We start from the raw sequence: 27,824 nt of genomic DNA, 5'->3' as shown, positions 1-27,824 counted from the left end.
AGGCATCAATGCCGTATGACGGCGCCGTCGGCGGTTTCCGGCTCCGGTGGGACGTGTTCCTGAGCTTCAGAGGCGAAGACACCCGCCACACCATCACCAACTCACTCTACGACGCGCTTGTGCAGCGCGGCGTGCGCGTCTTTCGCGACGACGACGCCCTCAACCGCGGCGACGAGATCGCGCCGAGTCTTCTGGAAGCGATCGACGACTCCGCGGCCGCCGTCGTCGTGCTCTCGCCGAGGTACGCCGACTCCAGGTGGTGCCTTGAGGAGCTCGCGAAGATCTGCCACGGCGGCCGGAGACTGATTCTGCCGGTGTTTTACCAGGTGGACCCCTCCGACGTCCGGCGACAGAGCGGGCCGTTTGAGAAGGACTTCAGGTCTCATAAGGAGAGATTTGAAAGCTCCAAGGTCTGTGAATGGAGAAAGGCCATGGCCAAAGTTGGTGGCATAGCTGGGTTTGTTTACGACAGCAGGTAGTGTTTGATCTCAAATATCTAGGGTTTATTTAGTTGAAATTTGAGCTATTTGTTTATGTTTAAGCTTTTGTTGATCAAGTGTTTTGGAGTGTTTTGGAGGTGTGAATTTAGTAACAATACTTATTTGTTTGTTTATTCCAATGTGTCTCTGATTGAATATAGTAATGAAAATTCTTCTCCAGTATCACTTTCAGATTGGATTTCTAAAATGCAGACCTTTTCCTTTCTAGGTTGCATAAAGTGTGAGACTGGTTTTTTGTTGAATCTAGTAGTTGTTATGTTCATACTTCATACCAAAAGCTTGATCTATACCTATAGCTAACTGTATTATACTACTGTATTTCATTGCTGTGGCAAGTTTGTAAGCTCAAAATGTATTTGACTATTTGTGATGTATATTTGACAGCAAAGAAGCAGAGTTGATTCAATCTTTAGTCAAAACGGTGTTGGCTGAAATAAACAGAACCCCGGTGGGTCTTGCAGCATACACAGTGGGTCTTGATTCCCGAATTGAAGACATGATGAGGTTGTTAGATGTTAGATCAAGTGACGTTCGGGTTGTGGGAGTTCATGGCATGGGTGGTGTTGGCAAGACAACACTTGCCACGGCTATTTTTAATAGACTTGTTGGTCAATTTGATGGACACAGTTTCATCTCAAATGTTAGAGAAGTCTCCGCAGGAGATAAGGGCTTGGTATCTCTTCAAAACAAACTTATCAACAATCTTTCCCCTGGTAAGATGCCTGTGACTGACATTGAGACCGGTATTTCTGCGATCAAGGCACTAGTATATGACAAGCGAGTTCTTGTTGTTCTGGATGATGTTGATAATGTTAACCAGCTAAGTGCTTCAGTTGGCAAAGGAGAATGGTTCAATGAAGGAAGCCGAATTATCATTACCACGAGGGATAAAGGACTATTACCCAGTTATCTTGTGAATTATAAGTCGTATGAGGTCAGGGAGTTGCATGAGTCCCAGGCACTACAACTGTTTAGTTACCATGCACTGAGAAGAGATAAACCCACAGGAAATTTCTTGGATCTCTCTAAAGAAATTGTGTCTCTTACAGGAGGGCTACCGTTAGCTCTTGAAGTATTTGGTTCTTTTCTATTTGATAAGAGGAGAATAGAGGAATGGACAGATGCTCTGCACAAACTGAAAAAGATTCGGCCACAACATCTTCAGGATGTGTTGAAGATAAGTTATGACGCGCTAGACGAGCAAGAAAAGTGTATCTTCTTGGATATTGCATGCTTACTTGTAAAAATGAATCCCAAGAGAGAAGATGCAATTGACATATTGAGGAGCTGTGGTTTTGATGGTGAGATAGCAATTGCTGACCTCACTGCAAAATCACTTGTTAAGATTACAGAAGACACTAAATTGTGGATGCACGATCAAGTTAGGGACATGGGAAGACAAATCGTGATACACGAAAACCTTTTGGATCCTGGCATGCGTAGTAGACTGTGGGAACATGATAAAATTATTAATGTCTTAAAGGATGATAAGGTACATATTCCAGCATATAATAATCTTTCTACATTCCTTTTATGCAAATTCTTGGTACGTTTAGATATATTTGAGAGCCTTTCATAGTTTCCTTTTTTCTTTTTTCTTTATTTTTTTTTAAATTTCATTGAACACCTATTGCCATGTAATAAGGGTCGTTCTCACAAATTGTTGTATATCTATGTGCTTTCATTTCACCAGATGCCTTAAACTGATTGTAGAGAGAGATTAACATAGGAGTAATATGGCTATTGAGACTTCTAAATTTGCTCAATATACCTCTCATTCTCTCTACACCTCCTTTTTACTTTTCAATATAAGCATTTGCTCACTAGACCTCATTTCAAATTTCTAACATAACCTTAGTTATTTATTATCATATATTTCAATTAATTTCCTCTTATTCACTCAATAGATCTCTCATTCTTTGTTTTCTTTTTCCCTTTTTGTTTTTCAACATCCATTATCCCTAGTTCCCTACTTTCATTTTTTGATTATTTTTTTCATGCAAGAAAATGTTCTATTATGAACTATTCTATATGTCTTTTTAATTGCTTTCCTCTTTTGTACGTGTTATTTTTTCTCCATTTTTTTTCTTTTGAATAATTTGATCTCTATTTTGTACCTCATAATAAATTATTTCAATAAATATATATTTTTATAATCGATAGATATTATTTTATTTTTTTTACAAAAATATTTATGCACCTTGCAAGTATATGCGTTCAACATGTATGATAATACCAAATTTTATGTCACATGATCGATATTGATTATTTTTTTAGCTTTTATAAACTATATATACGCTTTAATAAAAAGAAATTGGAAAACAAAAATATATAAAAATAATAATAAAAAATGGAATCAATTATTACTGAATTTGAAAGTCTAAAGAGAATAAATATAATATTTCTTTTTGTATAATTATTGTCTATAATAGTTATTGTGTATGAGGATGTATATGTCATTTAATAATTCACAATAGAGTAAGGTCTAGTGAGCAAATTTGGAGGTTCCAATAGCCGCACTTTTTTTTTTTTTTTTTTTTTTGCTTGTCTTCAATCAACTTCTTATATATAATTTTTATACCTTGATTCACAATAGGGGACAAGATGTATACAAGGCATAGTCCTAGAGGACCTAGACACTGAATGGAAATTGAAGGGTCCAAGGGATCTAACCGGCGACAAAATTTCTTGGAACAACTTTCAAAGTAGCCCCAATTTTACCTCTGCTACTACATACTTAAAGGAAAGATACAAAGCATATCTTCAAAAGCAAGCAGAGAAAAAGAGTCGGATTACAATTCACTCTAAACCCTTTGGAGCTATGGTCAATCTTAGGCTACTTCAGATGAATTATGTGAATTTGGAAGGGAGCTTCAAATTTCTTCCTTCTGAATTGAAGTGGTTACAATGGAAAGGTTGTCCTCTGAAATCTCTTCCTTCTGTTCTTTTCCTTCAGCAACTTGCTGGCCTTGATCTTTCAGAGAGCAAAGTGGAAAGATTGTGCAGTGGTAACAAGAATAAGGTAGGCTTCACTTATCCGACCAGCATCATTTTCACCATTATTCTGAGAAGCAAGAGGTGTACATGACTGATCTTCAGTCTTCACTATACTTCTAAACATTTCACGCACTTTCAGTATTTTCTTAGTGAACCTTATAGTTTCATTTCTAGTTTGCAGGTACCATTTAGTGTAGTTTGGTTATTATTTGTGCTGGTATTTGATAGTAACTATACCATTTTCCAGGTGGCTGAGAAATTGATGTTCCTGAATCTAAGTGGCTGCAGTTCTCTAACTGCTATTCCTGATTTATCTGGGAATCATGCCTTGGAAAAGCTTATTCTTAAGTATTGTGTTGGACTGATTAAGCTCCATGATTCGATTGGGAATTTGAATACATTAGTCTACTTGAACTTGCAAGGGTGTATAAACCTGGTTGAACTTCCAAGTGATGTCTCCGGCCTGAGAAAACTTGAGAACCTAAACCTTTATGGTTGCTCACAATTGAAAAGACTGCCAAAAAACATCGGAAGCATGGTATCACTAAAAGAATTTGTCCTTGATGGAACTTCTATTGAAAGTCTACCCGAAACTATATTCCATCTCACAAAACTTGAAAAGCTCATCTTGAACCGGTGCGGAGCCTTGAAAGGGTTACCTGAGGAGATTGGTAAGCTGTGTTCTTTGAAGGAGATCTCCCTTAATGCATCCGGTTTGGAAAAGCTACCTGATTCCATTGGCTCTTTGGCAAACCTCGAGATACTAAGTTTGTTCTGGTGTAGTTCACTGACCACTATTCCTAACTCCCTTGGTAACCTCAATAACTTAATGGAATTTTTTACTTACGGTACTCCAATTGAAGAACTGCCATTGAGTTTTGGTTTATTATCAAACTTGAAGGAATTATCAGTAGGACATGGTCATTTTCTGCAAGCACTACCAGATTCCATTGGAGGACTAAAATCACTGGTTGTGTTAAAGATAGATGAGACATCAATCACAGGTCTTCCACAAGAGATTAGTGCCTTGAAAACACTTGAGAAGCTTGAGCTAAGGAAATGTAAATTTCTTAGATCATTACCAGAATCAATTGGAAGCCTGAGGGCACTAACTTCTATAATCATTACTGCAGCAGATATCACTGAGTTGCCTGAATCCATAGGGATGCTGGAAAATCTTACCATGTTACAGTTGAACGGGTGTAAACAGTTCCGCAAGCTCCCAACATCAATAGGACAGTTAAAGTCCTTGCACCGATTGCAGATGAGGGAAACAGCAGTGACAGAACTACCTGAAAGCTTCGGAATGCTTTCTAGTTTGATGGTTTTGAGTATGGGGAAGAAGCCTCAAAATGGGAGACATGTGGAAGAGAAGTTTATACTTCCAGCTTCCTTCTCAAATCTGTCCCTGCTGTATGAACTGGATGCTCGTGCTTGTAATATATCTGGTGAAATTTCTGATGATTTCGAGAAGTTATCATCACTTGAAACTTTGAATCTCAGCCGTAATAGTTTCTGCCGCCTTCCAGCCAGCCTGAGTGCCATGTCCGTGCTCCGAGAACTTTTATTGCCTCATTGTAGAAAGCTCAAGTCTCTGCCTCCGCTTCCCTCAAGTTTGAAAAAGGTGGATATTGCAAACTGTATTGCATTAGAAAGTATCTCTGATGTTTCAAACCTGGAGAACTTGACTGAACTGAACCTTACAAATTGTGAGAAAGTTGAGGATATTCCAGGGCTGGAATGCTTGAATTCCTTGGTAAGGTTGTACATGAGTGGCTGCAAGGCTTGCTCATCAGCTGTTAAGAGAAGACTTGCGAAAAAGGTATCCTCTCTTGCTCTCTACGTAGTTGAATCGTCTGTTTAGTTACATGCAAAATGTTTGAAATTCTACTTGATGTTAGAGTAGGCATACTTGGTATAGTTGTTTATCCACTGTCTACTTGCCTTGCTTGTCTAGCCCAATACAAGTTGTTTGTCTCAAATTTCCTGTGTTGGTATTGAGTTGGTTGCTCTAACTAAAAAAAAATGCTGCAGAGCTACCTGAGGAAAACATGCAATCTTAGCATACCTGGAAGCAAGATACCAGACTGGTTTTCTCAAGAAATGGTTACATTCTCAAAACGAGGAAACCGCCCTCTCAAAAGTGTAATTCTATGTGTTGTGGTTTCTCTCAACCATCAAATACCTGATGACCTAAGAGAAGAACTCCCTGCTGTGGTAGATATTCAAGCACAGATCCTCATACTGGATTCTCCTACTTTCACTACAACATTGATCTTATCGGGAGTACCCAATACAAATGAGGATCAATTTCACTTGTGCCGGTATCCAATTGGTCATCCTTTGGTGTCCCAGTTGAAAGATGGTTATAGGATACATGTAATGAGGAGAGAGCCGCCATATGTGAAAGGGGTGGAGCTGAAGAAGTGGGGGATTCATTTGGTGTATGAAGGTGATGATGATTACGAGGGGGACGAAGAGTCACTGAAAGAAAGCCATCAATCCCTTTCAGAAAAACTGGCCAAGTTCTTCGGCTCTTTTGATGATGAAGAAGCTGACTTCACCTCCGGTATTGAACAAGATGATTGCATTTCTGCAAATAGAGATGGTGAAGATGAAGGAATGCCAATGGCACAAGAAATTAGAGAAAGTGAACAAAGAATATGGTTACATGATCGCCATTACTTCGTTTCTTTCTTCCTAGTGCTTTCTCTCGTCTTTCTATCTTTGAGTTGGTTGTATTTGTGGGTGTGATACATGACTTACTGAGTTGGTTGTATTCTTCTCCTATTTGATTTACGAAGGCGATGATGATTATGAAGGAGATGAAGAATCATTAAATGAAAGCCAGAAATCCCTTTCAGAACAACTGGCAAATTTCTTCAGCACTTTCGAATAAGGCCTGCATCCTAAGGAATGGGGGAAACCAAAGATTTAGCTCCTTTATTCATTTGTGTGATGGAACTAGTTGTGACTTATGGTTTTTGAATATGTTGTATGTAATTTATAATGACTTTTACAGGCGTGATCGCCTAGCCTCCCACTGGGTCTAAGCCATAAAAAAAAAAGAATGTTTGATACTAAATATATGAATGTATATATTACACTGAGTTTTCTTTCAGGCTATTTCATTAGTAAAAGTATTGATAACAAACTATAAATCGTATTAGAAAACACTGTATAACTGTTTAAAACTTACATGTATGCAGAATCCTTGATACAGGCAGGGCTCCTGCTTCTGGTTATCCAGCAAGTCTTACAATTCCCATGAAACATTCTGGACTCCCAAATTTCTAATTCTGCGTATCATTGCTCAGTCAGGATTCAGAAGTACATGAAGCATCTAAATCAATATAACTATTTCCTCTACCTAAGGGGAAAAGAAGAGACTCGCTGATCCATAGTTCATAGTTCATTCTATCTAGAATCATAAGGATGCCTATCTAGAGTAAATAAAAGAGCTGTAGGTTCCTAGCAGGCCCTCACCAGATGCAGAAACATCTGGGATGTAGATAGTTGAATGCAGACTACTCCTATCAGGCACATCTATTCCAAGCCGCTGGGCTAATCGGAATGAAACCAGCTGGAGATACAAGAGCATCCACAGAAACATCATTCAAAGTGACAGGTATGACTCCTTCCTCCACGATCTGTATTGAATATGATAGTGCCACTGCAACAAAATAATAGAAAATTGGAAACTGTTTATCTACATAACAAAAAATAAGTGTCGTATTGTACGTCCAAAACCAGAATTTAAACTAACAACAGTGAGTATTTACCACAGAGGGGATCCTTCCATTTGCGATCCTTTGCAAGCTTTTGGTACTTCTTTAGGAACGTGTCATAATAACTTCAATAATTTAACCAGGAAAACCAATTGTAAAGAAAAATTAGTCCGAAACTCAAGATGTGAACGGAAGAGATGCAGTGAAGTTTTATGGTGCATGTATGCAGAAACAAGTCTCCGTGTCTAGATTTTATAAAGATTCCATGTTCAACAACTCATAATCAATGTCTCAACATTGAGTGGTGACGCACTGTAAATAAATAAATCACATGATATCAGGATTATCAGCCATTACCAGTATCAGCCATTGCCAGGTTTACAAACGTTACTATGGTTTATGTTTTGAAGTATCAATACTTCCCAGTTTATTAAATCATCCTATAGGTCCTTTGTTGTTATAATAAAGATGATCATGAACTGAAACAGGACCCAGAATAAGATGTATCAACTCACCCTCCACTACGGCCTAAACGTCTTCCACATCTGTCAAAAGCAAGACCTAGAATGAAAATGGAGGTGAGAAAACAGGCAATTATACTCGGTCTCTTACATAAAAGTGATCCAGGTGGAGGTATGTAATTATGAGAAAGGGTTACAAGATATTACCAGGTAGGATGAACAAGTCAATTGGATCCTTTGCCTCCATAGCTACAACAAAATCATCATCAGATAATGAACAGACATTACCTACCAATGGAAATGTAAGCAAAACAAGGCTCAACCACTTCCAAGTTTTTAACTAGTTTATGAAGAAATTTATGATCCAAATATAATATCAGCAGGAATTAGTGACATCCACATGAGTGATAGAAAATTCCTACATCCAGAAACAGGAGCAGGCTATAATCAATAAAACTAAAACTAAACAATCGAATAAACGAAAGACTACCTAAACCTAGGTTTCAGTACATACAGAAATACAGAAGGATATCCTACATTTTGATTTGCAGATGCATAAATCCAAAACTTCACTAGTGATAGGGAAATATTCCCTTCCCACAAGAGGTAGTTTACTTCACCAAAACTTTCAGAACATGTGTATCAGTTGTTTTTCACTTTTTCAACGAATGCAAAGATTATAACACAGAAAAAGAAGGTACCATCTTCATATAGTTTCCCCTCGGCATCTGAAAGCGCAGGTTCCAAAACATTCATAGACTTCACAATCAGATCATCAACACTGTCAATCCTCAGCATTCTCATATTACTATTCCTATCCTCAACTCGCGGCACATAAAGCTTCCTCCTCATCACCACATCACCGTCTTCACCTAGAAAAAAAAAAACCATAATCAGCTCTAAAAATCTCCAGAACCTCAACAACAACATCAACACGAACGCTATAATCCACACACTGACACACCATTGCCGGGTTTCGATAAAATTTCGGAAACAATCCTTGCCGTATCCACTTCTCGCAACTCAGGAGAGCTTATATAAGCACATATGCTCTCACTATACTTGAACCATGGAGCACTCAACACAATGCTCTGGATTTCAGCGTCTGAAAAATCCAAGAATTTCAGTGAGGCATTTTCACAAACACGTGGAGGGCATAGTCATTTATCACAAAGAAGAGTGAGTCACCTTGTTCGGATTTTCGGGTCGGGTCCATGTTCTTGAGCTCCTTGCGGATTCTGGACCGGAGCGAGTGCTTCTGCCGGAATATAGTTTCGAGCGACGACTCGTCGTTTCCGGTCATGGTGGCGAAGGAGCGGTGAGATTGGAATGAGAGGCGTTCGTTAGCGGAGGGTGGTGACGTGCGCGGGTGAGTGATCAGCGCTGCCACATGCGCCGCCATTTTCGTGAGCTCAGTCGCGGTGGCTCGACGGTGGTGCTGACGTAGCATGCTTTCGTGGCTCGAGCTTCGCGGGTTTCGGTTCGGGAGAAATTAGAAACGGGTGTGGGTGCGAATTTGGCGCGGTTTAGCGGTTCGGGTATGGTTTGGATTTGTGAATGTGTACGGCCCATAATCATTTGCGTTATTTTTTACTATATGTCACTAATCGTGGACATTGATGTGAGTAAGTAAAATATGATCAGCAAATTTACTTATGATTATTGACACTAATGAATACACTTGCTTCTTCATTACTCAGTTGGCTGGAGACCATCTTGATTAAGCATAAACGCAGGAGCAAAAACTTAGCTTGGAGCACAGAATAATATTCGAGAGCCTTTAAAATGCATATCGAATATGTGGAGACATGTCACTAGCTAAGTCGTCGTGAACGAATCCATATTCCTAAATCTCGATTATATATAGGAGATCAGGATAGAGATTATGCAAGGGATTAATAGGCTTTCTAGAATGTTGCAGCTGTGTGCAGTAATTTGGTGCTGCTTGATGTTGAAGGGTTTATTTTGATATGTTGTGGTTCTTCTTTTTATCGTAGCGTCAACATCATGCATGACTATCCAATATCGCAATATCGAAATTTAGAAAGCCTGCGTGCATATATGCACATCTGTAATCTGTTATATATACATAGAGGAAATTTTATAAATAGTACCTGAACTAAAGGTCATTCATTATTTTAATGTCCCAAATTTAAAAACTATTAGTTCGGTACCTCAACATTTAATCTCAATACAATTAACGTATTTTCCATCAATAACAGTGTCAAGTCTATCATTGTGTAAACTATTTAAAGGACAATTTCGTCCTTTCGTTTTCTCTTTCTGTTTTTTTGGCTGTGCCTATATGTTTTTTTCTCTGGCTTCATCCGTGCCAGAAACCCAAAAACTCTTTGGCTCAATCCATGCAAAAACCCAGAAAGCATTTTTGACTATCCATGCAATACAATAAACTCATATCCCTCACCATCCATGTTTCATAGAAAAACCCAGCAAGCAGATTAGTAATTTAAAGTTTTAAACAAAAGCAAAAACCCATAGGTGTGTAAGACTAAAGTTTGTTTGGGGTACAAAAGAGTGAGGGGAGGAAGAGAGAAGGAGAGAGAGCAGTTGCCTGCTCCAAAGACGAAGAAACCCAGACCCAGTACATCTAAAACAACAAGAGACGAAAATATCCCAAAGATCGGAGATGAAAACTTAACGTCGTTAAAGACGACATGTATTGATAATAGGTCTTATTTTGATGTTGGGATACTAATCTAATAATTTTTGAAGTTGATACACCAATGTGATTAATGGCTTGTAATTGAGGTAATATTTGTAAAATTCCCTCATATATATATATACGTAAAGGACCGTTACAGTACAACCAACTAGCTTTACCTTTTTTTTTTCGGTTACAAGGAGGGGCTAAGAGCCCCAAAACAAGCTAACTAAGCAATAATAAGTCTCGGTCGTAAAAGACCATATTTGTCTTCTTGAATCCTGCCCAAAATACAAAGAGACGGTTTTTCAAAAAGATGGTATCCCAAGTTCAAAGAGTGCCCATAATGAGCTAATCCATCTGCCGACGTATTGTTTTCCCTGTAAATATGCACAATAGATCAATTCCAGTTCATCAACCAAAGAGTTTTTCACACTGTAAGGAGGCCATGAAGAGGATGGGTATCATCCCATTCGGCCATTCCCCTTACCTTGAAGAGGAAGCTATAGCCAGTTATATACTAAATTACTACTGCATGCATGCATATATAACTGTCGAAGTGAAGGCATTCGATTCCCCTCCAACAAGTGTCGAGTGTTTCTACTGTGCGTGAGATCGGTACATTACATATAATAATGGACAAAATGTGCCAAATGCTTTGGCGCCCCTGCTTGTATGGTAAGGGTGCTGCGCAATATATATATATTCCCAGTTTCTAACCAATCAAAACCTCTCGCAAAGAACCTGCTTCGATCGATCTAGGTTTTTTTACACTATCCTAATAACATTTATGATCAATGAGAAATCTTGTGCGAGATATACACAGCAATATATTCCCAGAAAGGATCGTGTGCTCATGTTCTGAGGGAAAGAAATGCTGAAGATGGCCAAAGACTGATTAGAGAAGTCTGAAAATTATCAGTCTCGCAGTAAAGAGTGGTTCAAGTTATTAGGGCATAATCCTGTGGACCATGGCAGGCCGGAATTGTAAAGTGTACTCGACCTGTACAATATATAGTATAGAGGTTGAATTCAATTGTCTGTGAGATGTGTTTTGGGAGTAGTCTAGTACTAGCAGATTTTGGCTTTGGCCATAGACACCCATAGACGATCACGTACAGTTAAACCTATCCATGCCAGGAAGGAAATAAACACTGAAGAAACATAAATTATACGTAACATAGAACTATTCACTGTTTGTATATGCATATATGTACATGCAAATACATATTGGTGAACGTACATACGTACTTAAAGAAAAAGATGGTCTTTTGGGTTAGTAGAGGTGGGAAAAAGATGCATCAAAATACACGAATCGAAAGCAACACTCAAAAGAAGAGTGTCGTATCCAAGCAAACTGATTGAAAAGAAAGAATAGTGTGGATATGCATCAGGACCTTGATTCTCACCGGTCAGTAGTACCATATATAAAGCAAAGTGGTTCTCTAGCTCCATGTCACGTTCCAAACCAGCTCAGCTAAGCTCCCCTTTCTCCTTTAAGCCTTTTTTTCTCTTTCTCTATCCCAAGCTTCGAGATAAGTAGTGCATGCTATGCAACAGAAACCCTCATGCCTATAAAGACATCCAACTCGACATGGAGTAAAAATTAAACTGCCCCAGAGAAACTTCTTGCATAGCTAGTTAGCTACCAAGCTTCTCTTACTGTCTTCCTTCCTCGACCTCAACTAGTATCTAGCTAGCTAGCTCTTGTATATATAGACTCACTGTCACAATTACCAAACAATTATGACGGTGATGCTAGTCTAGTTTCTACTAATTTCCCGTCATCTATATCGATGCCCTAGCTTGCTTAGAGGTTTCTGTGTTCTGGTGTTGAAGGTGAAAAAGGAAAGATGGGTAGTGATAATTGTGTTTCTTCTTGCTTTGTTAAGGTTCTGTTGGGAACGTTTGCGGTGGTGGGCTTTATCTTGGTTTTGTTGGTTGCCACGGTAGACTTGACTACTGCTACTGATCAAGTGCAAGGAGGACGCATAGGGTCGTCAAAAACTACACCTACGACCTCATCAGCAACATCAGATCAGTTTGCAGGAACTAGTACGAAGCATGCAGATCAGAAACTTGTTCATCCGGAGCTGGATCTCAACTATATGAGCAAAAGAAGAGTTCCTAATGGACCAGATCCTATTCACAACAGGTACTATAAGGCCATACATGCATTTTTTTAACATGATGATATTTTGATCTTGTTTGATCTGTATACAGTTTTCATTTGCATAATTCTCAGGGAAACTTCTATGTTTAATGCATCCGCGTACGTCGTAGTATAAAAATATAAAGAACTAAAGCGAAAAACCAAACTAACTAAGATGCTCTCTCATGCTTTAAGTATTTCATTGGTTATCGTTATGGAAAAGAAACTGTTCTATTGATTTGTTGCAAACAGTTGAAGCCTAATTAGGTACAGTTTTTAATCTTCCATTTACCCACTTCAAGGAAAAAAGAGAAATAAAGTATATGTCTCTTCACTTTATTCCATTCCATAGGTCTTAGTGATGCTTGCTTAAAGCTAATTAACATTTCATCTTGTGTTCTCTTTCTCCTTCTTCTGTTGTTTTCACCTTTATTCGGACTTACAAGACTTGAGAATAAGAATCATGAGCTGCTATTAATGTTAGTATATATGATGATAATTAAACGGTAATCACCTTACTAGTTTGTACTTAGAATACAAGCTAATTTGAGTCGGTCAAATCAATGATCAAGACAGCTCTTAACAAACTAATTATCTACATAAATCACACAACCCTAATTAGAACCAAGTCCTGCATTTCAGTAGCTTCGATCAATCACTACTTTGGGATCTCTTAATTTCTCATATTTTTGTTCATCATAACAGGAGAACTGGCAACTCGGGGCGACCGCCTGGCCAATCTTAGCCAATGGATCGAGCAGTATTCCTCAAACCTTAGTTCAGTACGTAGGCTAGGAGCGCAGACAATCGAAGATGACAACGGACGTACTCGATGAAGATATGTCTCGCCTTAGGCTAATGTGTGTGTGTATTTCGTACAAATCCTGGAACCAAAACATATAAAATCTTCTTCAAAACTATTTGGAAATCGTTTTCAGAGACATCATGTTCAAAGAGCGAGATCGAATCTAGCCATAGAGAAAATTAACGTACTGTTTCAGAAACTCAACTTTAGTTGTGCTCGACAGATTTAAATTAGTTAATTTTTGAATTAGTAGGTATATATAGAAGAGATCATCAATCTTCAAATGGCATGTAGCATAATGGAATTATGGTTTTATATATCCCATGCATGCAAGCATGGGAAAAGGGATATATGTATGCATCATGCATGAATATTAATATTCGTTAAACATAATGTTCTTGTAGTTTCTATTTACAATGATTATCCCATGTTTGGCTTTAGCTTTGGCTTGTTGAAGAGATTCTAAAACATTTAGAACAGAATGGCATGAGTTCCAAAACTGCTGCTACATACTTTAAAGTGAATCCCACCATTCGTAAAGGTGTTTGCATCTGGTAGTGTTGGTCATTTTCAATTCCTAGCTGGATTCGATTGGTGAAGATATATACACAGTGTGTGTGTGTATATATATATATATAATGCTGGAAGTACGTACTGCTACTACTGTATTGGTCTATGATCCATTCAAAACTCTTCAAAGTGATAACAAAACAATTGAAAGTTTGAAACTAGCTTTATACCCTCCTCTTTATCTTTTCTAGCATACTAATTTAGAGACCAAGATTAAAGAGATTCGTGGTTCAAAAATGGAGCAATTACCCAAAACGGTAAAAGATAAAGAGCTTGGATGTACTTGTATAGATGCCTGTCTAGTATTAGCATGAGAGAGTGAGGGTTGAGATCAGTGTGTAGGTATCAGCTTGATTAGGAACAACCAATCCATCTAAATGAGTTTGCTTGAACTTGAACCTTGCTTAACCGGCGGAGCTCACTAGCTAGCAGCTAGTTTTCTAACGACAATGGACAAGGTTAATTAAGCGCAGTTCCATCTCATGATGTTCAAGAATTGAAGTCACTGTCTAGGTATAGGTATAACTGTCCAAATTCTGAAATTTGGAATCTGCTACGGACACCAACAATGATATTTCTCCATCTATAGTTCATTATTCTAGGTTCTTTTGGTCTGTATGATATCATAATTAGTTTGCTCGTCAAAAGATTCCTCAATTCAATCAAAAAAGATTCCTTAATGGGAAAGCCCAAAATGCAACAGACAACAAGAATACAAGGCCCAACAGGCCGCCTGGTGAAGGCCAATTATTCAATTGCACAGTTCCGTAAATGCAGTATGCATGGAAAAAGATATGCAAATTAGGTTTCAAAAAACAACAACCTGCTTAAAGTGGATTGGATCCAATTAAGTTCGGGTCATAACCGAACCATTTGTTAACTATCGGGGTAAGCCCTCCAGTCGCAATGGCGGGGCGTCAGAGGTTGTTACTCCGTGGCCAACTCGAAGGCCTGAAGTTCTACACTCTGTTTGGTTGTATAGTTATAGCATCATTAAACAATATCTAACAGCTTCGCTCATTACTCATATGAAACACAAATATAGTTTGTAAAACAGCCAAATCAAAAAGAGTAGATTCGTTATAATTTAGGCCTTAACCCGTATCCCATCGTACCGAGCTAACCTATCTCTCACCAAATCACCCACTCAAGTATAAATGGAAGAGTCCTATAAACATGGTCAGAGTTTCTAAAGTCCACATTCAAAAAGGCTGAATATATCAATGCTGTGATTTTTGGACCAAATAAACTCGAAACAAATGGCCTCTACTCCTCCCTATCAAGTTTCTTGTTAGCTTCTCTTTCTAGAGAGGCTGCATTCTTTGACGGTTTGACCAATAGAACACCAACACAAAAACAACCAAACAACAGCTTCTTCATAATTTTCCTCTCAAAAAAGAAAAAGAAACAAAAAATATTGGAACCGTGGGGGCCACCCGAGAGAGCCTAGAGGTTGAACAGTCCAAAAGAAGGAGCTGGAATCGACACGTGTCGGTCATTCACGATGTTGACTCGGCGGAGCCACCGGGGAGAGAAATTGTTTCTCCCATTACAATATTAACAAAACAAAACAAAAAAAGCAGGGAAAAAAAAATAACCAATCACACACCAAATCTGCATTTGTGTTTCATTTCAGCTTCATTTCGCAGCGAGCGAGCGAAGAGAGAAGGGAAAGCAAAGATCGACTTCCCTCGTCTTCCCTTACATTCACATAAATACAATTTCAATTTAATTTCACCGATTTTTTCTTTTCTTTTCGTTTAAAATTTTTCTTTTAAAGAAAAACGAAAAGATCGCAGAGAGAGGAAGAGGAATGATAGAGGGGTCGAGTCTCGACCCAACCTCAAAACGACTCGTTTCGTCGTCCTGATCCGCCGATCGTCCGGCCGCCGTCAGATCTGCTCCGAATCGGCGTTTTCCCGAGATCTGAGAAAAAGCGCGGGAAGAAGAAGAGAAGGAGGCGATGCCGTCTCACGGGGATCTGGACCGTCAGATCGAGCATCTGATGGAGTGCAAGACGTTGCCGGAGGCGGAGGTGAAGACGCTGTGCGAGCAAGCGAGGGCGATCCTGGTGGAGGAGTGGAACGTGCAACCGGTCAAGTGCCCGGTTACGGTGTGTGGAGACATACACGGCCAATTCTACGACCTCATTGAGCTGTTTCGGATAGGAGGCAACGCTCCTGATACTAATTACCTTTTCATGGGTGATTATGTAGGTCAGGCTCTTTATCTCTCTCTTTACTCTTTTCATTTTCGCATTTTTCGTATATTTTTTTTTCATTTTTTTTGTGCGGATTATTTTTAATCTGGATCAAATGGATGAGGATTTGGATTTGGATTGATGAGAAATTATGTGTGGAATAGCGTTTTGTGCTTGTTATGTAGATGCAATTTTATGTGTAGAATTATGTGTGATAGTTGTGAACCTTTTCGTTTCGAGTAATGGAAGCTAGCTATATTATGATCTTGATTTTTGCTTAGTTTCGGAAATGGATTGTGCGGTATAATGATGGAGGTGTGATTATTGTAATCTACCGGAGCTTGTATGTGGTTAATCTTGCTAGAATAATGATTAGGGGTTTTCCGTAGCTTGGATTTATTAGCTTTATGGTTTCTTTTGGTGGATATAATTTCTGTGGTGATCTTTTATGTGTTATAATGGGTTAACATTGTGTTATGTTTGTGGAATGTATGTGGTATACTACGGATGCATCGTTTTGATATTTATGTTTTCTGCTTTATGTGTGTTTAATATATTTGGCTACGCTAATGCAGATCGTGGGTATTATTCTGTGGAGACTGTCACACTTCTGGTGGCTCTGAAAGTTCGTTATAGAGATAGAATTACAATTCTGAGAGGAAATCATGAGAGTCGGCAAATTACTCAAGTGTAAGAATGTCTATTTGATTTTTAAGTTTGGTACTCATAGTTGCAATGCATGTGAAGCTGTGTCTAATTTACATATATAGATCTCCCAATTTGCGCTATGTCTGAATTTTGTTGATTGTATTGTAAGTTTCTTCAGAGTAATACAATTAACTCTTAAGCATCTCAATGCCATGCTACCCCTCCTCCTCTGAGTGAATTCTTTTATAGATATTAGTTTTCACTAATTGATTTCTGTGTTGAGGACCAAGTCCCCAAAACTAGTGGGAAATTTGTGCTTAGCTGACTTCCAGAGAGTGCCCTTCTGCCAGCAAAATATGTAGAATTAGGCTTTTAATCATAGGTTGGCCTACCTTATGTTCATATTGAAAAAAAGAATCCTACTCTGTGGCAACTAATTTACCTTACATGAGTGATATGTTTTACTTGATCAGGTTCCATTGGCTTCCTGAGCTTTAGAGTAAGAAATCTCTCTGTTAATCACGGATGCTTGGCCAGAATGTTGCTATTGAATACACAAGCTCATAGTTAATACAGTTGAATAAACTACCAGAATCTTGCAGCAGTATCTTAGATTATGTTGGTTGACAGTGGTTCTTACGTTCTATTCAATTTTGTCAATCTTTTCCAGGTATGGTTTCTACGATGAGTGTTTGAGAAAATACGGAAATGCCAATGTCTGGAAGTACTTTACTGACTTATTTGATTATCTTCCCCTCACAGCCCTTATTGAGAGTCAGGTTGAGTTACCAAACTCTTTCTTTAATATTTTTTACAGTGATAAATATATCGAATAGAGATCAGTTTGGTTGATTTTTGACAGTTCTGGTATATATATTGTAGATTTTCTGTTTGCACGGGGGCCTTTCACCATCTTTGGACACATTGGACAATATCCGAGCCTTGGACCGTATCCAGGAGGTATGATGTTGTTCTCTTCCATGTCCAAATTTAAGATGACATATTGGGTATGATGTATCAGCTGTCTGTTTCAAGTACATCGACATCATATAAAATGCATTCATGACGGTCCTCTGATTTACGTATTACAGGCTTGTTTTGATCATGTTTCTCTTGTCTTGTTTGTGCATGAGCAGGTTCCACATGAAGGACCAATGTGTGATCTCCTATGGTCTGATCCTGATGACCGCTGTGGTTGGGGAATATCTCCACGTGGTGCTGGTTATACATTTGGACAGGATATAGCTGCTCAGTTTAATCATACCAATGGACTCAGCCTGATTTCAAGAGCTCATCAGCTTGTCATGGAAGGATACAACTGGTGCCAGGTGTGTAAACACAAATGGAAGTAGAACTTTGTTTTCTTTTTGTGGTGATGTGCCTCATTAGTTTTTGCTGAATTCTGAGCTTTCATCTGGACATATTTGCAGGAAAAGAACGTCGTGACTGTGTTTAGCGCTCCAAACTATTGTTACCGGTGTGGGAATATGGCTGCAATTTTGGAAATCGGGGAGAATATGGACCAGAATTTTCTACAATTTGACCCGGCTCCTCGTCAAATTGAGCCTGACAACACGCGGAAGACTCCAGATTATTTTTTGTAATTTCAGTATGTCAATGGGCTGTGTGTAATCCATGTTTCTGCCATGTCACTGTAGATGTGTCTTTAAGAGGAGTTCCGTTATTTAAGTCGAGGGTTATGGTCAACATGATTCTTTTGTTTGGAGTTTTTGTCCTGCTGCTGCTGTTTTGTTGATTTGCTGAAGAAACTCGTTAGGAGAACCGACAGTAGTCACTGATGGTCTGTCACTATTGTCTTGTATATTTTTCGAGAGGAAACGGCAATAACATGGTATATCTTGTTCAGTAATTTTGCATCTTCAATGTAGAAAGCTGATTTTTGAATCATATTGGGCAGCCTACATTACAAGTTGAATGTTGGCCAAGTTTAATCTTTGTGTTAGATCTCAACAGTTTATAACAATATGGGAGCAGGGTATTGCACAACTAAATTGTTCCATTTACTCCCATTAATGCAAATAAAATGTACTGTATACATCGGATGCACATTGGAAATGCATAATGCAATTCCTGGCAAGGACAGGACCCTTGAGTAAATTAAAGTGTTTTTTCTGCGATTTCATCCCCAAACAGAGAATATTTCACGTTATCAAAAATATTACACGAGAGAACTGGTTTCTATGAATTGTTTCAATACATGGAGTATACAGAGAGAAATTGGAGGCAGCAAGTGTGAAGGGATTACTGATTCAGCAAATGCATTGCATTTAAAACCTTGCATTGCTCTGAATTCGGGAAAATCCTGCCATTGTAGTTGTCTGCCTTTTCTTGAAGTATACAATAGAACCACTTATGACTAGCAAACACAGCACAATCACCTGTCACATAAGTTGTAAGACATTCATTAGCATGTATATGACCATAAGTATAGCACTCAAAAATAGAAACATAAGATGAAAGTGCTTTCTTGGCCTCTATCCATTTCTCATTTCTGTTCTATACCCGTTAATTAACTCACTAGAGTAAGATAGGTATCACTTCATCAGAAGTTGCATACAATACCTCGAAACCAAGCACTGACAACTTTTCTTCATTAACTGCTGGTATACAGCTTCTGTAAGTAATATAACCCTGTTGCTCATTCTCTTGTGTAGAAGAATCATCCAATAAACTTCTACGCTTTAAAAGTATACCGAGCTCTTCCGCATTATGCAATTCTGACATGTTGGAAACTTCCAGAGTTGATCTAATCTTTTTAGGGTCTTTCTTTGCTTTTGCATCCTTTAATCCTTGCTTAATTTCCACACATTTCAAAGGGATGCGATAGCCAGTCTCACTGCAGCGATACTCATCATTGTTCTACAATTAAAGAAAGAATTATTACTAGTACGAGGCAAAGATTCACAGACAGTAATAAAACATTCAATCACTGATGTGTAGGATATCAAAAGGAGCACAACGAATCAACCATTCGATCTGGAGATCTTCCCATCAAAGTCACCTAAAGTGGCTTAGCTAATCTCATACAAGATCAAAATCAAATCCCCCAACTAAATATTCATTAGAACATTTCTTTTAGGAACATCAGTTGCAAATGAATCCACGCTAATCTGAATTATATATCAGTAGCTCATTATCTTCAATTATTCATATTCATGACCTCCTTTAGCAACATCAACTAGATTCCCACATTCGCTTAACATCTGTTCTTGCTTGATAGCCATATAAATCAAAGTTAACTAAATCGATAGACTCCATTGTTCCTCCTCATTGTAGGATTTCAAAGCAAATAAAGAGCTAAATGATACCAAACCATTCTGATCATCAAAATCTACAACTAGAATCAAACCTAAACAAGCTCAATGCTTCAAAATACATACCGAAAACAACAAAACTGAGCAAAGCACGCATCCAAATCCAAATCAATTGATCAAAAATAAATAAATAAATAAACAAAAACCTTTTCAGAGTATTGGCAAGCAACGCAGGGACCATTGGGAGAGCATTCATAGGTCGCGTTAGTTCCATGAGGGCTCTCTTTCAGACCCAGAAGCGTTCTACTTCCAATCCTTCCATCTTCACCATCTTCGATTCTGAATCAACCCAATAACAAAAAATTGTTCAAAACTCAACTGCAGCAGATCACATCTTATTACTCAAACAAGTACATACATACGTATACGTATTAGGGCTTACGTGGCGTAGCCAACTGAGAGCAGAGCGAAGGCTGTGGAGAAGAAGAAGAGGAGGATCAGAAAGAACGGTGAATCTGAAGGCATGTTTTTGTTGCTCTGTTCGCTTCTCTCGTCTGCTAAATTGGGACACTCTTCCCTTATTTTAATTGAATTAACAGAATTGGCCCTTATGTTTTGGATATTATAAAAGCACCCCGTATTTTCCCGCTATTTATGCATGACTTCTTTTGTTGGCGCGAGTGTGGACCAGTAACTAGAACTTATATGGGCTATGCTTGTGTAGCCCACATGGATCTCATTCCTAAATAGGCTAGGAGAGCTTGTTAATTACTAACTTTGATTAATTACTCTCCTTTAGTTACCAGGATTAGTAAGAAGGTTTCAACCTTCAAGATGAAATTTTAGTTCAAAAACCTAAATCTATATGTGATTGAACAACAATCATCGATCAAATTATAAGTTCAGTTCTACGAGGAAAGACACGCTATTAATTATATACCCATGAAATTGGCATTCATACAAGCTTTTGAACAGAGGCATCTTGTACATGATATAGAAGAAACACCATTAGAGAAGAAGAGCCATACCTAATTTGTTTCGAAATTAAACATAAGAGTACCACACACCGTTGTTTCTTCACCTCTATGTTCTTGACCCAAACTCTTGAGCTTTTCAAATTTTCTTTCACGCTATTCTCAGAGCGCCAAATCGAAAAAAGAACGCTTGAGTTCTCGAATGGGGTTAATGAGGTTGGAAAGGGGTTAAGAAACATGACTTAATCTCAGCCGTTGAGGATATTAAAAAGGATCCAATAGCTGGTGGGTTATCCCTAAAAAAAGACCTAAAGACTTAATCTTAGCCGTTGAAGAGAGAGAGAGAGAGAGAGAGAGAGAGAGAGAGATATATATATATATATATATATATATAAGCCAGATTGCAAGTAAATTGATAAAAGACATGGATTTTTGAAGCTAGAATGGTTCAATATATGTTAGGAGGTGTCTATAAGCACACACGAATGGAAAAAGCCGGAGTCCCAAAAAAGTGAAACTGGCTAGAAACTCGTGTGCTATAACAAGTGGTTTTGGCTCGAATTGGGTGAAATTTGAAATGAGGGGTAATACCTCATTTTCTTTTAAAATTAAGGTTCCCGATGTCAATATGAAAAGAATTGAAGAGAACGGAATCTTGGAAAGTCACTCAATACCAATTTAAACAGCAAATTCAACAGCTTTACAAAAAACAACACACGTGAGTTTATTTAGGCCCGATTGCGAGTAAATTGATAAAAAACATGGATTTTTGAAGCTAGAATGGTTCAATATATGTTAGGAGGTGTCTATAAGCACACCCGAACGGAAAAAGCCGGAGTCCCAAAAAAAATGAAACTGGCTAGAAACTTGTGAGCTATAGCAAGTGGTTTTGGCTCGAATTAGGTGAAACTTGAAATGAGGGACAATACCTCATTCTCTTTTAAAAATATGGTTCCTGGTGTCAATATGAAAAGAATGGAAGAGAACTGAATCTTGGAAAGTCACTCAATACCAATTAAAACAGCAAATTCAACAGCTTTACAAAACACGACACGCGTGAGTTTATTTAGGCCCGATCGCGAGTAAATTGATAAAAGACACGGATTTTTGAAGCTAGAATGGTTCACTATATGTTAGGAGGTGTATGTAAGTACACCCGAACGGAAAAAGCCGGAGGCTTAAAAAATGTGAAACTTGCCAGAAACTCGTGTAGCAAAGGGTTTTGGCTCGAATTGAGTGAAACTTGAAATGAGGGACAATACCTCATTTTCTTTTGAAACTAAAGTTTCCGATGTCAATATGAGAAGAATTGAAGAGAACATAAACTTAAAAAGTCACTCAATACCAATTAAACAACAATTTTAACAGCTTTACAAAACACGACACGCGTGAGTTATTTAGGCCCGATCGCGAGTAAATTGATAAAAGACATGGATTTTTGAAGCTAGAATGGTTCAATATATGTTAGGAGGTGTCTATAAGCACACCCGAACGGAAAAAGCCGGAGTCCTAAAAAAATGAAACTGGCTAGAAACTCGTGAGCTATAACAAGTGGTTTTGGCTCAAATTGGGTGAAATTTGAAATTAGGGACAATACCTCATCTTTTAAAAATAAGGTTCCTGGTGTCAATATGAAAAGAATTGAAGAGAACAGAATCTTGGAAAGTCACTCAATACCAATTAAAACAGCAAATTCAACAGCTTTACAAAACACGGCACGCGGGAGTCTATTTAGACCCGATCGCGAGTAAATTGATAAAAAACACAGATTTTTGAAGCTAGAATGGTTGACTATATGTTAGCAGGTGTCTGTAAGCATACCCATACGAAAAAAGCTGGAGGCCCAAAAAAAGTGGAATTGGACAGAAACTCGTGTGCTATAACAAGTGGTTTTGGCTCGAATTAGGTGAAATTTGAAATGAGGGAGGGGCAATACCTCAATTTCACTTAATAATAAGGTTCCCGGTGTCAATATGAAAAGAATTGAAGAGAACATAATCTTGGGAAGTCATTCAATACCAATTAAAACAGCAATTTCAACAGCTTTACTAAACACGACACGCATGAGTTTTTTTTTAGCCGATAGCGAGTAAATTGATAAAAGACACAGATTTTTAAAGCTAAAATGGTTCAATAAATGGTAGGAGGTGTCTGTAACCACACCAGAATAGAAAAAGCCGGAGGACCAAAAAAAGTGAAACTGGGCAGAAACCCGTGTGCTATAACAAGTGGTTTTGGCTCGAATTGGGTGAAACTTGAAATGAGAGACAATACCTCATTTTCATTTGAAACTAAGGTTTCCGATGTCAATCTGAGAAGAATTGAAGAGAACATAATCTTAAAAAGTTACTCAATACCAATTATAACAACAATTTCAACAGCTTTACAAAACACGACACATGTGAGTTTATTTAAGCTCGATCACGAGTAAATTGATAAAAGACATGGATTTTTGAAGCTAGAATGGTTCAATATATGTTAAGAGGAGTTTATAAGCACACCCGAACGAAAAAAGCCGGAGTCCAAAAAATGTGAAATTGGCTAGAAACTTGTGTGGTATTGCAAGTGGTTTTGGCTTGAATTGGGTGAAATTTGAAATGAGGGGTAATACCTCCCTTTCTTTTAAAATTAAGTTTCCCGGTGTCAATATGAAAAGAATTGAAGAGAACGAAATGTTGAAAGTCACTAAATACCAATTAAAACAGCAAATTCAACAGCTTTACTAAACATGACACCCATGGCGGGTCAAGGAGGGTCAAGGAGAGTCAAGGCGGGTCAAGACGGGCCAAGGCGGTCCAAAGCGGGTCAAGGCGGTCCAATGCGGGTCAAGGCGGGCCAAGGGGGGTCAAAGCGGGCCAAGATGGGCCAAGGCGGCCCTAGACGGGTCAAGGTATCCCCATGGTGGCTGTAGGCAGCCCCTTGGCGGCCCTAGGTGTGTCATGACGGGCCCTAGGGAGGTCAAAGCAAACCTAGGCATGAAAAGGCAGCCTCTTGGCCGGTCAAGACGTCCCCAAGGCGGCTTCTTGGTGGCCCTAGGCATGTCAAGATGTCCCCTTGGCGGCCTTGGACGGGTCAAGGCAGGTAAAGGCAACCCCTTGGCGGCTCTAGGTGGGTCATGGCTCCCCCTTAGCTGACCTAGGTGGGCATAGAAGGGCCGAGGAGGGTCAAGGCGGCCTTTGGTGGCACTAGGCTAGACAAGGAGGCCTTAGACGGGTCTTAGCAGCCCCTTGGCGGCCCTAGGCGGGTCAAGGAAGGCCAGGGAGGGTCAAGATGGGCCAAGACGGGTCAAGGCGGTCCCTTGGCAGCCCTGGACTAGCCTAGGAGGTAATGGGGACCCCTTGGCGAGTCATGGCGGCCATTTGGTGGCCCTACGTGGCCTTAGCAGGGTCTAGGAGGGTCAAAGCAGCCCGTTAACAGGTCAAGGTGACCTCTCGACGGCCTTAGACGGGTGAATGCGGGTCAAGATGGCCCAAGGATGGTCAAGGCGGGTCAAGGCAGCCCAAGGTGGGCCATTGTGGGTCAAGGCAGCCCAAGGCGGGCCATTGTGGGTCAAGGCGGCCCAAAACGGGTTAAGGCGGGTCAAGGCGGTTTAAGGCGGGTCAAGGCGACCTAAGGCGGGTCTAGGAGGGTCATGGCGGCCTAAGGCTGTTCAAGGCTGGTCAAGGCGGGTTAAGACAGCCTAAGGCGGTCCATGGCGGGTCAAGGAGGCCCCTTGGCGGGTAAAGGTAGCCCTTAGCGTGTAAAGGTAGCCCTTCGGCGGGTCAAGACATCCCATTAGCGGCCCTAGGCAGGTTAAGGCGGCCTCTTGGCGGCCATAGACGGGTCAAGGTGGCCCTAGGCGGGTCTAGGAGGGTCAAAGTTTGTAAAGGCAGCCCCTTGGTGGCCCTAGGTGGGTCATGGCGCCCCCTTGGCTACCCTAGGTGAGCCTAGTTTGGCCGAGGAGGGTCAAGGCTGGCCAAGACGAGTCAAGGCGGGTTAAGGCGACCCTTTGGATAGTCTTGGTGGCCCAAGGCGGGTCTAGGAGGATCAAGGCAGCCCTAGGCAGGTCTAGGAGGGTCAAGACGGTTTAAGGCAGGTCAAGGCGGTCCAAGGTGGGTCAAGGGGGCCCCATGGCGGCCCTAACCAACCCCTTGGTGGGTCTAGGAGGGTCAAGGCGGCCCTAAGCGGTCTAGGAGGGTCAAGGTGGCCTAAGACGGGTTAAGGCGGCCTAAGGCGGGTTAAGGCAGGTTAAGGCTGCCCTAGACGGGCCTAGGAGGGCCATGGTGACCCCTTGGCGAGTCATGGTGGCATCATGGTTGCCCTAGGCGGGTCGAGGAGGGTTAAGGAGGATCTAGGCGGGTCTAGGAGGGTCTAGGCAGCCCCTAAACGGGTCAAGGCGGTCCCTTGGTGGCTTTAGGGAGGTCAAAACAGCCCTAGGCGTGTAAATGGTACCACTTGGCGGGTCAAGACGTGTCACATCCCGACTCTTAAATTTTTACCTTATTTACTAGCTTGGTAGTAATAAAAGGTTTATCGTCTTCGTCAATGAGTTTATAGTTTCAAAGGTCCCTAGAGGGGTTTCAAGGGACGTTTATTTCGGAGGAATTTTCGTAGGAGAAAAATTTGACGCCGGTAAAAAAGGTAAAATTTAGCTAGTAAAAAGGTAATTTTTATTAGGGTATTATTTTTTGTGGTGTTATTTTGGAGTTGGGTTTATAGTTGGGTTGGGTAGAAACTGATTGGGAAAAGCCCAACACTTTTCTTTTCTCTCTCTTCCTCCTGACTTTCTCCCTCCCTCTCTCCCGTTGCCGGAAGCTTCCCGCCGTCCGCCCGTCACCGTCCGGCTAGCTCCGACCGCCGCACCGGTCCCAAACGGTCGGCCGTCGACCCAACCTTCTTCCTGGACCGGTGAGAGCTGCCCTAGCTCCGCCGTGAGGGAGTTATCTCGCCCGAAAGGTCCGACTGCCATGGTGGTTCTCTCGCCGGAACTCCCTCCTCCGGCCACCACAACCGGAGCTACTTGGCTCAAAATGAGGCTCTCCTCCCGTGCATTCATCCCTCCAAAGGTTTCGCTCCCTCTTGGCCTAGGTAAGGAGATTCGAGTGTTTGAAGTTTAGGGTTTTATTGTAAGTTTTTGTTCGATTGGCCTAGTTAAGCTTGAAATTTGACTTGGTACTAGTTAGAAAGTTGTAGAGTGTGTTGAGAGGATGAAGTTGTTAAAATTTGGTAGGCATTGGAGGTCGTCGGAGTCGGCCTCCGGCCGCCGCTGTTAGGAGGTTTTTCATGGTTTTAAATGTGTAATATTAAGGGGAGTTTAATGATGTGACGTTTGAAATTTTTGGAGGAGTTTTGGATAGGTTTGGGATTTTTGAAAGATTGGTGAATTTGGCGGTTAATGGGGTAGAATCTGACCGTTGGATTTTCTTTATTATTGTTTTAGAATGTTGAAATAAATGAATTGAGGCTGTGGTTGGAGTTTGACGTAAATCCGATAAGCTTAACCCTAGAAAAGGTAGTGGATTAGGCGGAAGAGTTTTGGGTTATATATTTAAGTATTATTTTTTCTGAAATTGAAGTTTGGTCCTAAGCATGGTTATTGTGTCAGGATTCGAGGAGACCTCACTTGAGTGGTGAACTGGATTTTGTCAGGCTTATGCCTAAAGTTGTGAGTGGACTTTTGTTTTTAAATAATATGCATGCTATGGTTCATGGATGAACAATTAATTTTTGTTGGAGCATTTGACGTCATTTTAATTTTGATGATTTTATTTCTCTTGGAGAGATACTGAAAATGAGATTTTCGGTGAATATAATTATGTATTTATGAGGAGAGTATGTATATAAATGCTAACTAGTCATATGTGTCTGTCCACCTTAATGGCATAGCATATAGCCGCATTATGGTGTGACGTGAGCGTTGGACGTGAGCGTAGTAACCCTATATGAGTGTTTAATTCATATAGGGTGTATGGGCATATATTTATACACCCGTATGTCCACCTTAATGGCGTAGTGTATCACCGCATTAAGGCGTGGCGTGAGCGTTGGACGCGAGAGTAGTAGCCCTATATAAATCTATAAGATTATATAGGGAGTATGGACGTGTGTAAATACATACATATATATTTTAGAGCTTGAGAAGCTCGATATTTATGAGATGAATGTTTTATCACTTGAGGCATGCATTCGATTTTTCCTCGGAAATTAAATTGGGAAAGCACAAAGATATTTATTGGTCGTTTCTTTTAAATTTACTTTTGTCCACTCACTCTTACGTTTTCAAATGTTTTCCCCTGGGCCTTTCGTTTTAAAAATGCCCAGTTTGCAGGATTGCATAGTTGAGGTCGGGCGTACATGGAGACGAGACATAGTCAATAGTATAGTTTTCGCTAATTTTTATATTTCTAGTTCATTTCCTCTCAAATAGAGTTGCTCTGAGCTGTGGTTGTTAGATGTGAGATTTTCTTTTTAAAGTTAGTAAATAGATTGGGAGATGTTGTGATTTGGGGGAGCACAAAGGCTCCAGGAGTTTAAGGTTGGATTTAGATTTTCAGAAGTGTATGCAGGTATTATTAGGAAGGGTTGTCCATTTTCAAGGGCGGTTATGCCGAATTTTCGGTAAACTTTCCTTAGAGGTGGTCCCCGCAGGGTTTACTTCGGGTTTCAAGGTGAAATTCGGGGTGAGTCCTGACAAGACGTCCCCTTGGCGGCCTCTTGACGGCCCTAGAAGGGTCAAGGTGGCCTCAGGCGAGCCTAGGATGGTTAAGGAGTGAAAAGTGTTGGTATAAGATTTATTGGCAATTCCTTATGGTCAAAATACACAAGGCACAAACCGCACTTCATGTCCTGAAGACATGATAGCTCAAGTGAAGA

General features: G+C 40.0%; 5 protein-coding genes across 5 annotated transcripts; 3 read left to right on the top strand and 2 right to left on the bottom strand.

Moving 5' to 3' along the window:
- The first annotated feature begins 8 nt into the window (after positions 1-8).
- Positions 9-6,606, top strand: LOC101310990 (TMV resistance protein N-like). Its single transcript, XM_004298550.1, has 5 exons — positions 9-475; positions 885-1,992; positions 3,097-3,522; positions 3,745-5,319; positions 5,532-6,606. Exons 1-5 carry the CDS (start codon positions 9-11, stop codon positions 6,249-6,251), a joined length of 4,296 nt encoding a protein of 1,431 aa, XP_004298598.1. The 3' UTR covers positions 6,252-6,606.
- A 65-nt stretch (positions 6,607-6,671) lies between these two features.
- LOC101301189 (5-formyltetrahydrofolate cyclo-ligase-like) lies at positions 6,672-9,209 on the bottom strand. Its single transcript, XM_004297642.1, has 7 exons — positions 8,875-9,209; positions 8,651-8,791; positions 8,388-8,558; positions 7,894-7,935; positions 7,741-7,786; positions 7,280-7,350; positions 6,672-7,170 (listed from the first exon to the last, which is right to left on the bottom strand). Exons 1-7 carry the CDS (start codon positions 9,134-9,136, stop codon positions 7,034-7,036), a joined length of 870 nt encoding a protein of 289 aa, XP_004297690.1. The 5' UTR covers positions 9,137-9,209; the 3' UTR covers positions 6,672-7,033.
- Positions 9,210-11,832: 2,623 nt separating this feature from the next.
- Positions 11,833-13,388, top strand: LOC101300904 (CLAVATA3/ESR (CLE)-related protein 25-like). Its single transcript, XM_004297641.1, has 2 exons — positions 11,833-12,503; positions 13,206-13,388. Exons 1-2 carry the CDS (start codon positions 12,202-12,204, stop codon positions 13,243-13,245), a joined length of 342 nt encoding a protein of 113 aa, XP_004297689.1. The 5' UTR covers positions 11,833-12,201; the 3' UTR covers positions 13,246-13,388.
- Positions 13,389-15,482: 2,094 nt separating this feature from the next.
- On the top strand, positions 15,483-18,631 carry LOC101300616 (serine/threonine-protein phosphatase PP2A catalytic subunit-like). The gene is made up of 6 exons (XM_004297640.1): positions 15,483-16,091; positions 16,651-16,765; positions 17,394-17,502; positions 17,606-17,683; positions 17,860-18,051; positions 18,154-18,631. Exons 1-6 carry the CDS (start codon positions 15,839-15,841, stop codon positions 18,325-18,327), a joined length of 921 nt encoding a protein of 306 aa, XP_004297688.1. The 5' UTR covers positions 15,483-15,838; the 3' UTR covers positions 18,328-18,631.
- Positions 18,632-18,724: 93 nt separating this feature from the next.
- On the bottom strand, positions 18,725-20,562 carry LOC101300337. The gene is made up of 4 exons (XM_004297639.1): positions 20,441-20,562; positions 20,205-20,337; positions 19,307-19,603; positions 18,725-19,122 (listed from the first exon to the last, which is right to left on the bottom strand). The coding sequence occupies exons 1-4, from the start codon at positions 20,521-20,523 to the stop codon at positions 19,012-19,014; spliced, it is 624 nt and encodes a 207-aa protein (XP_004297687.1). The 5' UTR covers positions 20,524-20,562; the 3' UTR covers positions 18,725-19,011.
- Positions 20,563-27,824: the final 7,262 nt, after the last annotated feature.

Source organism: Fragaria vesca, linkage group LG4, assembly GCF_000184155.1.
Source record: "Fragaria vesca subsp. vesca linkage group LG4, FraVesHawaii_1.0, whole genome shotgun sequence".
NCBI classification, from domain to species: domain Eukaryota; kingdom Viridiplantae; phylum Streptophyta; class Magnoliopsida; order Rosales; family Rosaceae; genus Fragaria; species Fragaria vesca.
Note: the sequence above shows the minus strand (reverse complement) of the source record. Positions and strands in the feature narration are given on the sequence as shown.